The sequence below is a fragment of the Habropoda laboriosa genome, unplaced genomic scaffold, assembly GCF_001263275.1.
Source record: "Habropoda laboriosa isolate 0110345459 unplaced genomic scaffold, ASM126327v1 scaffold5, whole genome shotgun sequence".
Taxonomy (NCBI): Eukaryota; Metazoa; Arthropoda; class Insecta; order Hymenoptera; family Apidae; genus Habropoda; species Habropoda laboriosa.
Window position 1 is genome coordinate 4,586,740 of NW_017100161.1, and position 14,937 is coordinate 4,601,676.

The 14,937-nt window shown below is 45.9% G+C and overlaps 1 protein-coding gene across 1 annotated transcript in view; it reads left to right on the forward strand.

The window, feature by feature from the left end:
* The window catches only part of LOC108578443 (UDP-glucuronosyltransferase 2B20), a 29,956-nt gene extending 23,902 nt beyond the window's left edge, over positions 1–6,054 (forward strand). Inside the window, exon 4 of the mRNA XM_017941793.1 lies at positions 5,750–6,054. Within this exon, the coding sequence (XP_017797282.1) occupies positions 5,750–6,026 (277 nt within the window). The 3' untranslated portion in view covers positions 6,027–6,054. The remainder of the gene's footprint in view (positions 1–5,749) is intronic.
* Positions 6,055–14,937: the final 8,883 nt, after the last annotated feature.

The window sequence follows — 14,937 nt, forward strand, 5'->3', positions numbered from 1 at the left end:
AAACGACGTCAAACACATTTCTGGAATTTTACGCCGTTAACCAACCCGAAACGAAGGCGATCTCAACCGTTACGGCCCGTTCCGTAACAGCTTTCATAAATGAAACCTTATATTTTAAATAAATTTTATTAATCAAGAGAATCTTTAGAATTTGACCTATTATTATAAAAATATGAATTTTGAATCGTCGCCTGATAAATTTCATCGATCGAGAAAGTCTCTAGAATTTGGCCCATTATTATAAAAATCTGAATTTTCAATTGTTGTCTGATTGTCGAATATTGTCCTCGTTAAAAAAGTATCTAAATAATTGGTAAAAGAAAATCCCTCGAATTCGGTCAGAATCCATTTTCTACTCTCAATAGAACCTTAACCCAACTTTCTCAGTGGAACAAGTCAACTCTCGCTCAAGTCAGACAAACCACGCAGCCATTCTCAGGACAAATTCGATCGAAACCTGTCCACACACCGTTCTTTCACTCCCTAATCTCAAACACTCTTCAGCATCTCCCGAGCACCATGGTAAACCCGTTAAAAGCGAAATTCTCCCCCGGATCCGCCATTGATATGGTTATTCGAGCGCTCCGCCCCCCAAAATGGAGTCCAGTTGCAGCGTTAACGGCCACGACGAAGCTACTTGCTCGAATCGCGTCGCGATTTGTAATAAGATCGGAAATTTATGGTTTATAATTTAGAAGACCAGGAGAATCCTGAATAATGCGCCGGGAAGATAGGTGTACGTGCGCGAGTTCGGTTACGCTGGCTAATTGGCCGCGGGAGAAGGAGACTGAGCTTCTCGGTTCGCCGCGATAACGTTACAAGTCGGAAAGTAAGTTGGCGAGGTGTCTGGAAAGGTGGTGGTGGTGGAAGAGCCAGAGGTTGGCGACAACGAGCTGGGAAATCGTAAAGTAACTTCGAAGGAATTACGAGGGGACGAAGATTACTTTCTAGCGCCAGACCACCTCGAATTTCCACCTTTAGAGACGTTTTCGCTTGTAACGTGTTCCACGACGGAACGAACTTCCTTTTTTTTCTTTTTTTCGGGGGAGAAATCTCGCGTAAAGAAACGACTTCCGTTACGTACTATACGTAGAACGGACGCGTGCTGGTCTTGTCGAGTGAATATTTTAATTGCACCGTAGCCATGGGCTGCATATTCAACGACGCGAAGGGAATATTCGTGACTCCGTTTCCGGGGAATTTGCAGCCGGCGAAGGACCGTGGTGAGATCTCGATAACCGGAAGTCTCGTTTGTTATGTGCCGGCGCGACTTCCGTGCACGCTGCCACTGAATTTTCCGTCGCGGTCGGGCGACTCCTGTTTTACGCTGCTTTCGCACCTAGTCACATCGTGAACCTGAAATGAACTGCTGCCCTTTTTTCCCCTTCCCTCTCCCTCCTCTCGCTTTTTACATCCGACTTCTCTCACGGTTTATACACGGTTAATTAGAATGCAACGTTCACTGCTAGTGTACCACACCTTGTCCTTTTTTTTCATCTTGTGCTTCGTTAATTCCTGTTTTTCGAATAAGTTCCATTCACGTTAGACCCGCGGTATTTCAACTCACCTTTAATACGATTTTAAAGTATTCTACCGCGTTTCAACCTGGAAAAGTTAGAGTTTGGTGTGCTTCGTGTAACGAAAAAAAAGAATGAAATTGTAAAGAATCCCAGGAAATTCGATCACTCCTTAACCCTTTGCACTCCGAATTTTTTATTTCAGTTTCTGTCTAATAACTCCGCATTATTTTAAGTGCTTTATTTAAAGTGTACTTCAAAGGACAATTAGTTGATAGGAAGCAACGCAAACAATTGCTTCGTCACGTGTATATGACACTATTCTGTAAAAATTGGGCTTTTTTGTCACAAAAAAGGGTCATATACATGTAACGTTGCTTATCTAAGTATAAAAGGAATACTGTGAAATATAATACATATGTAAACTTGCAATTTAAAAATGCGACTCGATATAGCAGCGAGGTAGGTGAGGAACGTCGTTACACTGTTTTCACCTCAGTTTATCAAAGTATAAGTGTATGGTCGTATAGGCGTACAATTTGTCCAGAAAATACAATCGTTTACTTTGTGGGTGAGGAACGTCGTTACACTGTTTTCACCTCAGTTTATTAAAGTATAAGTGTATGGTCGTATAGGCGTACAATTTGTCCAGAAAATACAATCGTTTACTTTGTTAATTGTCCCGGCGGCAGCGGTTCGGCGGGGACGTCGCGATGGTCGGTAAAGGAAAAACTGTCCGGAGGTGTAGGCGTACTGGGTTTTTATATTGTTAGGACAGGGAGGCAGGAGTAGCGATAGATAAAGCTAGAAGTGGAGAAAGTGGTGGAAACGGAAAATTCGTTCCTGGATACCACATGTGCCCTTCTTAGGCCACTCGAGGACTAAAATCTGAAGGAGTTGGAACAGAGAACGTTCGTGTGGAAGAATAGAACGACGTTCGGTAAGGGTTTGTTGACGACGACGTACCCGCCACAGGAGTACCTGTGAGTAAAATTGACGTCGAGTCACACACGACGAAGGGGTGCAAAGGGTTAGAAAAGTATCATTTCCAAAGATTATTCAGTTGACGAACGTTCACTCGGTAAACCCTAGGTTTATCGCACACTCAGTCCTTAGCACTCTATCCAAACACTTGGTATTCACATTTAAGGCTCCACTATTCCAAGTTACATATTCATTGAATAACGTTCATTCCCTGCATACTCGTAAACGCTCGAATTTTCCGCAAGCTCCGGGGCAAATTTCACTTGGCAGTGTCACACAGAGGGTATGGAACAAAGTAATTCAGCGAATAGCGGCGTGGTAGTGGTGGTGGTGGTAGAGTAGCGGATTGCGCGTTCGCTGGAACACTGTGGAACATCTTTCTTTCTCCGTTTGCAATTAGAATCCCCTAACCGGTGTAATTCAGCTGGCGCGCACCGGTGGCCCGGGTGCGGATGAGTTGCGGCCGAATGAGTTTCGGCGTGTGAAAGTCAGGCGCAGGCCTTGCCGCCCGCGAGATAACGTTGCAAGTCGGAAAGTAAGTTCGTAACGTGTCGGGGCCGGGCCGTAGCCGAGCGACAACGATCCGAGATATCGCGGGAATTATGATCCCCCGGAGATACGAGTCGGCCTCAGAAATGGGGATAGAAATGGTTCCGAGCGTAACTTTCGCGACATCTGCCTTCAGACTTTCCCGGTTAAATAATTTCACCCGTTTTCCGATAACGCTCCGTTACCCACCTACTTTCCCCCCGAACCATCCGTCATTGATGTAGATGCACTCCCAGGGCTCGATGTCATTTTCTCAATTAATATTTCATTTTCTTCCTTGCGATCTCTTACTTTTATTGCTTGAAAAATGTGCTAATTTCGACAATTTTTTTCGGATGAATTAGTTAAGGTATCGCGATACTTTTTAGTTTCGTAGAAAGGGGCATTCTTTGGCTGCAATAAAAAAATTTTGTTCGGTGTAATTTTTAATTCTGTTTTTGGAAATTTTGAATTTTATCTCCGTCGGTGAGGAAACACTCAATTTTTCCACCAAATAAATTCGTTTACAATTGTTTATAAAAACACTATGTGGCGTTAGTGTGTCGACGATGCTTCGACAGTGGTCCAATTGAAGTCACAGAAAATTTTGAACTTTATCTCAGTGTGTGAGGAAACACTCAATTTTTCTACCAAATAAATTCGTTTCATATTGTTCATAAAAACACTATGTGGCGTTAGTGTGTCGACGATGCTTCGACAGTGGTCCAATTGAAGTCACAGAAAATTTTAAACTTTATCTCAGTCGGTGAGGAAACACTCAATTTTTCTACCAAATAAATTCGTTTACAATTGTTTATAAAAACACTATGTGGCGTTAGTGTGTCGACGATGCTTCGACAGTGGTAGCAAACATGTTAACAAATCGGTCAGTTGATTGATCTACACACTGTCAACGTTGCTACACGGAGTTAAACGATTCTGCGTCGACAGCTGTTCGACGGTGGCAGCGAACATTTGAAAGCCACGCGATATATTAAGCTTCGCATAACACGACGATTTTTAGCCGCGTCGCGACGCATCCACCGTCCCACGTTTGCATTTACCGTCGCCGCCTTCGAGTTATCGGTGATGCAGAGCGTTCGATGTTTTTTCAAGCTTCAATTTTAACAACCACCGCGGCCCCGGCGATACAATAGCCCGGTACCCGATGAATAATTCATGAAATATACCGATCGATCCACTCGATATCGCGGCTAGAGATGCAGGCAAAAAGATGCCGCGGGGATACTTTTATAAATATCTCCGAGAGCTTTTAACGGCGCGCTTATCGTTCGCCTGGAAACAAGCTTGTGTGTTTCCTATATCGATGACAATCCATCTGGTATATACGCTTCGCTATCGAAAACAACCTGCCCCTGTTGCGACATTCTCTCAAAACGCGTGTCCATTCCAATCGAACACTCTGTACTCTTGTCTCTCTGTACATCTGTCCTCTGTATACACTACGCACATATACCTACACACAGGTGCACACACTCGAATTGTTGTTCGCCAATCAAGAAAGAGAGACATGTAAAATGATGTAAAAAAAAAAAAAACAGGAGAAAGAAAAAAAAGAAAAAAACGTACAACGATTGGAATAAACGAGAGATGAAGGGGAATAACAGAGAGAGAGAGAGAGAGACGTAGAGAGGCTAGACGAAAGGGGTAAAGGGAACACAGGGTTGCGAGTTCGCGACCAGCCTCGACGAGCCGGAGCACACAATTTACCAATCGGTACTCTCCATTATTCGTGTTTACAGCTGCAGGCCGCGAATCAACCTGGTCCCCCCTGTTATTTGCCTCGGTCAAATTCAGTCGCAGCCCTGCGGTGGTTTTGAATTAACCATCAATTTTAAGCGCGTTCGACGTGCCTTCCGTCAACGCTACGACCCGACGTATCCACCATACCGGGGACAGGCTACGATGTTTTCGAGGGTGTCAGACAGACGTTGCGCCAAGGGAATTAATTTATTGCCGCGAGAACTGCTTCTATACCTATGCTCTACGCGCGCGCGCGCGCGCGTGTGTGTTTGTATGTGTATTGGAAGAGGGTTGGGAAATGGGATACGGGCGACAAGCAGACACAGGCCGGAAAAAGGATGCAAACTGGAGACAGGATAGATACCAGGCGTTTAATTCGACAGGGACACGGTATAATCGGCGATCGATGATTTGCTGCCGGCTCACTCTGTCACTTCCTCGTCCGGGAATAATTATACGTCGTATAATCCTGTTGGAAAGGTTTAAAGATGCACCTTGCGTGCGATGTTCTCCGCGAAAGTTCCAATCTGATTGTAGATAGTATTTTGCAGGAGGACACGAAGTGATTCTTTGTTGCAAAAATAAACGAAACTTGTAGAATAAAGTTTCTTATCCAAGGCTCAGTTTTTGGGGAAAAGTGAAGTTTCGAAACAAGACTTATGATAGCACAGAGATGATATTCTATTATATTATCATTTAGGGAATTGCTGAAACTGGAGTTCTCGCAATTTTCAAACTCAAAAAATTTTATTTTACATTTTTCACTTATTTTCGCACAAGAAATCACCTCCTGTCCGCTTGTATTATTCTTGTGGCTGCATTCTGTATAGCACAGGCCACGATATAGGGAACTATGGGACCCATTAACGTCTCTGCCACTTGGGACACTGCACCGAATTCAATTTTGGGATTTTACGTATTAAAAAAAATGACGATTTCGTTTCCCTCTGTTCCAGGTACCGCGAGAACGCGAAGAAGCTCGCGAAGGCGTTCAAAGACCGCCCGAGCACCCCCATGGAGACAGCAGTATGGTGGACAGAGTACGTCGGTCGAGGCCACGGTGTCCCGTACATTCGAAGCGAACGTGCGAACTTGTCCTGGTTTCAGCGCAATCTCATCGACGTCGGCGCGTTTTTGGTAGCCGTTTTTTTGCTCGTTCTCTACCTATCCTACAGAGTCTTCAAACGTCTGACTAGCCGGAAGAACACGGGCAGCAAGAAGAAACGAGATTGACGAGACAGCGAGTATGAAAAATTCCTAAGAAGATGATTCACGCGAGAATTCTCGAAAGACGCGTGAAACATGGAAGAAGAAGAAGAAAAACGAGCACGACAGAAAAATTCACGAAACTCTCTTCTATCGAGAACATATTCTATCAATCCTTCGACGCACTTTAAGAAACTTGAAGCAAATTAGCCACGTACAGCGCGCTTTTTTCCTCCCCCGAGAAAGTTCCTCGTGAGATTTTCCACTCGGAGGAACACGCTTTAAAACAACGGATCGATTCTACTCGAGGTGAATTTCGACGCGTTGCTTCGACAATAGCCAATCACGGGTCTTTTTATTCCGTCTGTGCTAGCCGATAAATTAAATCATCAGCGTCCGGGGGCGGCGCGTGTTCGTAATCCCGAATTACGGAGCTCGAGACGGAAGGAAGTCTGGGCAATTTTCGCGGATGCTCCTTTTCATCTCTCTCTCTCTCTCTTCCTTCTTTCCCTTACACGTTCCTAGAAACACTTCTGTGCCGTAGACGAGGAGGGAAAAGGCGTTTGGATATATACCGGAGGCAAGAAACGAGAGGCAGACAACATTAGGGAAAAAGAGGGAAGCTTGTGAAGTGGAAGCACGGAAGAGAGGGAGGATAAAGAAGGAAGGAGGAGAGAGAAAGCAGCTTTGCGGGCATTACTCGATATTTCCCAGGTGGCCGAGTCGCTGACTGCGTCAACTGGCTTTGGACTTGCAACAACGACGAAAAGAGAGGGACGGGAGAGGGAACAACAAGGTGGGAGGAAGATTTCGTTAGCGTGGCTGCGCGTTCACAACTGACAATGAGTGTAACGATCCTGAGAAACCGACAGCATGCTCGGGTGCGCTAAAAGCGACTCGAGGAGAGGAGTCGAAGACCGAGTGTACATGGCTGGAAGAAGGGAAGAGACCGTGACGACAACCAACGACGAAGATGGATCGCGTCTAGCTTTGGCGGATTAAACAGGAACAGCCCGGATGTTCGCTCCTATTCGTTCAGTCTCTCTTCCCCTTCTCAAGCCTCCGGCGTCGCGGATTTTCGCGTCGCTGGCCAAGCAGCGTGAGAAACGCGGCATCGCCTCGTAAAGATATAAGCGACACGGGGGAGACGGCGAGGGAGCTCGAGCTCGTGTTCGTTCGCCAATGGTATTGGGATATCGTTCGAGAGGAAATGTCCTTTTTACAAATTTTCTCCAGCCAGCCCGTGTTTTTGGAGGAATACGGTTTTAGAGACAGTTCTTGTTTGTCGTGGAATTTTTGGGCAATCTGAGTGTGAATGGTCGTGTTAACCCTTTCGCTACGGTAGATTTTAACACGTCACGTGTGTTACAGATGGTGAATTTCTTAAGTGAAACTGGGCGAAGAATGAAATTCAGGGTTAAATTAAGGTGGAAGTGTAGGAAATTTTCGAAACGTCTATAGGCGCGAATAGTAGCGAAAGGGTTAAGAAGAACGATATTATGCAGCAATTTATCTCTGATTCGTTTAATCGGAACGAAGAAATGTGACTATACTTAGAGAATAATACAAAGTAAAATCCTCGACCTTGCGTATCGATCAATCTTCGCAGAATCCACCCAGCGATCCTTCAGTTCTGTGAAACATTTAACCGTCCGCAGCTCTGAAAGCTACTAATGCAACCGAACAGTTTCGCGGTCCTGGCTGCGACCGTATCCCCGCGTTTTCAACGGGGATTGTTCCGTGCTTGCGCCAGATTGCGTTAAATATTTACTCGACAGAGTTTGCGTGGCCGTGGCCGCAAAATGCGTCGCGAAACATTATTCGAGAATATAGAGAAAAGGGGGCGCGGAAAATTCCGTGCACGCGTTGCCGCGCGAATTTCTTCGGAGTGAACCAGAAGCAGCGCGGGGGTTGTTGGTCAGCGTTGTGCGGTAGAGGAAAAGAGTTTTTCCTCTTTCCGATGTTCCCGACCAGTTGGAGAATAGCGTCGAAAAAGCGACCGGTCTCGTGCCTCTCTCAGAAGAAGCGCACGTTACGACGCGGTCGATGGACGTGGAAAGTCGAAACTTCGTTTCGCCCGCGCGAAGAAAATAAAATTCCACGCTTGTGTCCGGTAACCAGAATTTCGCGCGAATCGTTGTTTTTCACCGGAGTCGTCCGGGGAATTTTAGCGTTTCACGATCAGAGGAGGAGAGAGATCTCGCGTTTTCCGTTTCCCAGCCGTACTCGGTCCAACGATAATATTTACCGATGACGAAGGCCTGGCCGGTTGCGATGAAAGTTGGACGGGGGATCCGCTTCAAAGGGGAACTTTCCAACGGAGTAGTCTCTCCAGACGGACAGGAAGCTTTTTAAAAAGCGATTCGAGCCGTAGACGGCGAGGAGGTGGAGTAGGAGTACGGAACAGCAAAGAGAGAGAGAGGAACATAGTAGTTCCAGGCGATACGGCACTTTTTCTTCGGCGTAATGGAATGTAAAGTTCCCGATTAAATTGCGTCTTTAAGCGATCCTCCACGGCGGGATATTTTTTGTAAAAATACAGCTAAAGTAACCGAGAAATATCGTTAGACTCGTGTCTTTAGCGAGCCTCTTTCACTCGTTGTTCGCGAGCACGGAAACCCATTAACCATTCGAAACAGCCAGACTTATCTCTTCGTAAGAGCTTATTGCCACAGAAAATATTTTTTCACATTACTCCTCTGACAAATGTCTGTGTGTCCCTCTGTCACGTATACGTCGGGTGAAATTCATCGGTGCACGATTTTCCCACCGTTTTTCACCGAGTTACAGGTAGACAGCGTTGAGAATCAGAGTTAAAATAAGTTATAGAAAGTATCGCAATATGGGGTTGGTGTAGTGTATGTATAAATGAAATTGAAAGGGAGGATCGGTGGTTGTTCGGAGTTAACACGCTTCGAAGGGATGAAAAGGGAGTTTTGCTGTGAGTTTACGCGGCGTCATTTCGCGCTCGCTTTAACTTCACTGATTGAATCATGAACGCGACCCGCCCCCTTTTCCTTCCATCGAGCCTCCCTTCGGGAACCTTCCTCTATCTCTCTCTTTCTCTTGGTTCGCGTCGGGGTTAGATCACGGGAGCAGGTCAAATGGAATAGGATTCGGCTGTCTGTTGCTCGTGAACGAAGATAGACCGTGTAATTCTGGCCCAGTTGCATTTGCCGCCTGTATCGACGAGAGAGGAACGAAGGAATTTTCAGGTCGGGGCGCAAAATGTGGATAAAATTTGCGACTCGTCGGTGGTAGAACTCGTTGCATCGAATTTTCTACCATTTTTGTTCTTTCGTTTTTTGCGCTGCAAATTAATTATTCGGTAATTATTTTGTTAAGCGTGAATTTGTCAGTGTCGAGCGCGTGGTTGCTCGAAATTCTCGAGTTTGACTTAACGACTTGCAGTTTGGCTGAAAACGACGTTGACGCGAAACGCTCCTTATTTCTCTCGCGAGATTTCGTTCGATACTGTCTTTTTCCACCCCCGGAAACGTGCGGATGAAGTGAAATTACGAGCGTCTGGCACCTCGATCTGATGGCCGGAACGTAACTACGGAATTTCACAACGATAATCCATCTGATTGAGCGTTTCGCGATTGCAACACTCGCACACAGACGCGCAGCAGTCGAGGGATAAATATTGAAAAGAATTTCGTGGAAAAAAGGGTGGAAAAGTGGTGTAGCGAAAATTGTGCAGCGAAAAAAAAGAGGAAAAAGGAAGAATCGGCAAGCTTGATATTTTCAAGCACCGTACGTTTTATTCTCATTTCTTTCGCTAATCATTTCGTGTTATTCCATCGCGACGAATATTTCGAGGGAGAGAGAGAGAGAGAATATTCGGGAAACGTGGAAAATTGTTTCCTCCGGCTTAGCGTCCTCCGTCAAAGCACTTTTTAACCGCGAACGCTCAGGAATCCTTGTTCCCCCCCCCTCGTTCCCCTATTCGGCCACGATATTTTATAGCATCGATGTTTTCCAGCGTAGAGGGAAACGCCTCTGAAATTCGCGAAAAACAGCCGCCGCGAGGATGAAACGGGCGCGCGTTTTTCGGCTTGGAGCATTTCGCCGAGCCTGGTGGAGCATTTTTAAAAAATTTCCCGTTCAACTCCGGGGCTCTCTTTTAAAAATCCAGTATTCAGAATGCAACCAATCCCTCCCTTCTCTCTCTGTCTGTTCCCCATCCGAATCCCCGGTAACCGGGGCTACATATTTTAGCGGAGCCTGGTGCGAGTCACAGTTCAAACGCATTCTTTCATCGTGATTTCAGGTCAAGGGATCCCCGGTGTGTGCAGTTCTCGCGGAAATGCGCAAGGCTCAGCAAGTATCCGGATTTAATTAAGCTAATTAAATTCCAGATGCGCCGCGTGCGTTCTTCTCTCTCTTTCTACCCCCTTTCTCGTTTACTTTCTCTTCCTGTTCCTCTCGCAGCCGTCGGCGCGAATAACGCGTAACAAGTGGAGGGTATCAACGAAATTAACCGGAAGCAAAGGGGTAGAAGGCGTAGACGATGGAAACGGAAGATAGTAGGTGCATATATATATATAGATGGGGATAGGGATATTTATTCATATTTTGTATTACGATTCCATCCGGGACGACGGCTAGAAGTAGAATTCCAATATTTACTGGGCCCGTAATCTAATTTAAATGTAATTCCTTTCCCGGTGCCGCGTTCCAGTTTAAACATTTACTCCCTGTTTGCCCGTATCTTCTACCAGAGTAGTCCATCTTCCTTCATCCACGCGGAAAACTTTTTCAATTGGGCCAACGTTTTTCTTTAATTTCGCTGATTGACCCCCTCCCCGTCGTCCTAGACATCTAGCCTTTTTTTCTTTTTTATAGACCTTGCATACACAGACGTCCACCGATCTCCTCCTTCCTTCCCTTCCGTGACCATGTTACTCTCTGTGTTCCTCCCATCGAGCACCAGGGCGGATCCATTTTCCTAATGACTCGAAGAAACGAGACGAGACGAGGACCGTGAACTCTAGCGACGCCTCTACTTCCGTCCCTCGTCTCTATTAAAATGTAAATCACCGTTCTCGAGGAGGGGCAACAGGTGCGCTCTGTACACCGAGAAACTCGAATTCGCCTGATTTGTATCACTCTTTCATCGAAGTGTGCTTCTCTTCTTTCTTCCGCGCTTGGAGCTATTTTCTGGCGAATTAAATATTCAACGGTATTGTACTTTGTTTTAGTAAGGAAGATGTGTGTGTGTAATGGGTAGATTTGATGGGAATGTGTAATGTTACCTAATATTTCCAGGAGTTCACAATTTGTCACCAGAGATCGCACTCTGCGCGGAGGAATTAGCTGTCCGTAGGCAACAGGTGCCTTCCCTCGCGCGAGTATCGTCGAACGCGATTCGTTCCTCTAGCTTGCATTAAAGACTAAAAGGTGATATCGGTGAAACCACTGTAGAGCTGGAAAGGTGTCCAGAGTATTGTCGCTATTAATTGACGCGATAACTTTGACGAACCGAATCGTATGGCATATCGAGACCAAGAAGGATGGAGTGATCTGACGAAGTTGGAAGCATTAGATTACCCACGGTAGGTTTTCGAACGTATCACCTGTGGATATGGAGATTCCACTGCTATGTCACTAAGAACCTAAAAATGAAGATTTCGGGAGCTAAGAATACTCGTCAGCTATCTTCTCATCTCTGCACAGTACTCTTCCTCCTCCCTGGACATCTCCTCTCTGCACAGTACTCTTCTTCCTCTGCTGGCCATCTCCTCATCTCTGCACAGTACTCTCCTTCTCCTGGACATCTTCTCATCTTTGCACAGAATTCTTCTTCCTCCCTGGACATCTCATCTCTGCACAGTACTCTCCTTCACCTGGACATCTTCTCATCTTTGCACAGAATTCTTCTTCCTCTCCTGGACATCTTCTCATCTCTGCTCAGTACTATTCTTCCTCTGCTGGCCATCTCCTCATCTCTGCACAGTACTCTCCTTCTCTTGGACATCTTCTCATCTCTGCTCAGTACTCTTCTTCCTCTGCTAGCCATCTCCTGGTACTCTCCTTCACCTGGACATCTTCTCATCTTTGCACAGAATTCTTCTTCCTCTCCTGGACATCTTCTCATCTCTGTTCAGTACTCTTCTTCCTCTGCTGGCCATCTCCTCATCTCTGCACAGTACTCTCCTTCTCCTGGACATCTTCTCATCTCTGCTCAGTACTCTTCTTCCTCTGCTGGCTATCTCCCCATCTCTGTACAGTACTCTCCTTCTCCTGGACATCTTCTCATCTTTGTACAGTACTCTTCTTCCTCTGCTGGCCATCTCCTCATCTCTGCACAGTACTCTCCTTCTCCTGGACATCTTCTCATCTCTGCAGTAAGTACACACGACATGCTTTGATCAGCTTGACCAAAAGCAGGCAGACGAGTAATTCGCGAGTACTAATATGTAACAACGTACAGTGGAAGCAGACGCAAACGTTGCTTAAACCATTAAAGGCAACGGTCTCGCGAAAATTTAGTTCGTTAACTGGTAGGTACCGTACGACTCTCGAGCAACGTCACGCTTCCAAGAAGTACCTCACTCTTCCTCTCTCTCTCTCGTTGGAGGAGCAGCAACTAGTTCCAGGTACTCACGTCGATCTCATGAAGGAACGTTTGTAGAAGTGAGTAAGCTATTGGCGGGCAACGAGACCGAGACCACACGTTACTCATGGCTCCTCGAAAAGGACTTGGTCGTCTTCGTCCACCCTTTCACCCTCTACCTTTGGTTCCTCTAACCGCAACCACCGGTAACTATGGTTCCCTTTCCGTCCAGACTGTTTATTCGAGAAACGCCACTTCGGAACGAGGCAAAAGGAACAGGACGAGGAAACGCGGTGCTGGTTTCTCGAAGGAGGTGACCGAGGTAAAGGGACCAAGGTATTAGTGGTCGCGCAATTCACCTAACTGTGAAGAGCTTCTCTCTCTCTCTCTCTCTCTATACATATATATACGTTCGTGTTGGTTGGATGTAGAGTCGAATGGAGAAGTTACAGATTGTCGTGTGGAAAGGTTCGCGTGTTCCTACTCATCCACTTTACTCTTTTCCACCGTGTCTCTGTATTCTTCCATCTTTGGTTAACTTGAGATTCTGTTGGTTAGAGTAGGTATAATTCTGTGGTACGCGTTAAAGCACCTTTCCTGTTTCTTCCTCGCAATATGGGCCAAGTTTATGTCGGTAGATTAGTTCCTCTCTCTCGCCTCTCGCCAACGCGAGATTGCACCTTTCGTCTTTATTTCGAGCTCGTCCGCGCGACGCGGGACAAATGATCGTCGTTCAGTGGAATATGACTCTGACCCCGCTCTTTATTGTACACTGATGCACCCTATTGACGCGATGCAGATCTTCCTAGTGTTCTGCAGAATTTTCCGAATTTTAGTCTGTCATTCTCCGTTTCTATTGCCAATTTCGAATTTATCGTCTTTCCTCCGTTCCACGTCTAAGATTTCCCGACAAAACCCCCGAAAAACAGTTTAACAGCGCTTACACAGGTGGAAAAAACGCACAGCGAAGGTGTGGTCCTTTAAAAACAGGCATACAAATAAATTCTTTCTCACTGATTCCACATAATTCATTCAAATCCACCGAATTTCTGTCGCGACGGTATTCTCAAGCTCCCAGAAAAATGGCAAAAGGTCGTCAGCAATATGCAAATTATTTCAACGAGTGATCTGTTTTACTATTTTTAAAAATAAAACTTTGATTGTACAATACGAAGTATCTGGAGCACGGTATCGCTGTTTCTCGCGTGCAGAACTGCCGTTACGTTCGACACGGCGTTAGATAGAAACGAAAACGGCGGTAACACGGTCCCTGGAAGGGAGCCGGAAAGAAAATCGAGCCTGGGTAGATGCGTTTCATCGCTTATAGGGCGGCTAAGTCGCTTACTCTCCTACGGAGGCGTAGCTCGATATCCCCGGTACCAGAAATAGCCCGCGGGCAACGGGGGCGGCAGCTGAGGAATCGATTCCGGAGCCCTGCTGACACGGGGGATTTAACGACGTTTCGAAAAATTCTGCGGTCCATTGATTTCACCGTTGCCGGCTTGTCGCACGTCCCATCTACCAGCGCACGCTCGACGTATCGTTATTTTATCGGAGGTGGTCAGTAAATTCTGCGAAACCGGTGTATTACATCGGGACAAGACGAATCTCTTTTGCCCCTCGTATGCACGCCACTTTTTCTCAATCAAACGTTCCGCCCTTCGTGTTTCAGTTATAGCGGACGTTTGAATTATTTCCTTCGAGAAAGAGTTTATACGATTTGCAGAAGTACGGGAATGAAATTGAACGAAAATTCGAGTTCCTTCTGTCGAAGGAGAAATTGTATGTTTGTAAATTTGAATATTTCGAATGTGAATTAGAGGAACGTAGCTTTGCTGTAGACTGTACATATACGAATCTGGGTGGTCGTTTCGAGGTAGATCGATGAAAAGTTTTTATCCCGCGGAGTTGATTTTTAAAACGGTTATTCAACGAATATCGAGAGAGAGAGAGAGAGAGAGTAGTCCTTAATACGACCATGGACGTTTATCGATTCCGTTCTACCGTGTTGACCTTGAACAACCCCCCAGACGAAGGATAATTGACGCTGGAGAAAAGCCCCTGTAGACCCTACTTCCAGTCGGTTGCCGGTTTTCAAGACCATTCTCTGTGAATCGATTGTCTCATGGTCTGGAATAAAGGTCGTACGAATTAAGGACATTCTCTACTTTTGCCATGGCAAAAATACAAGGAGAAAAACCAGCCCAGAAAGAATGGAAACGAGAGAAAGTTTGTCGAACGTTAAAGACGTGGTTGCATCCTGAAGAAATAATTACTCTCGTTCAGTACGTGGCACGAGCACGCCGAGTACCCTAAACTCTCTCTCTCTCTCTCTCTCCCCAATCAGGTTCGATTTCAGAAAAATTAGTCAGAGAATTG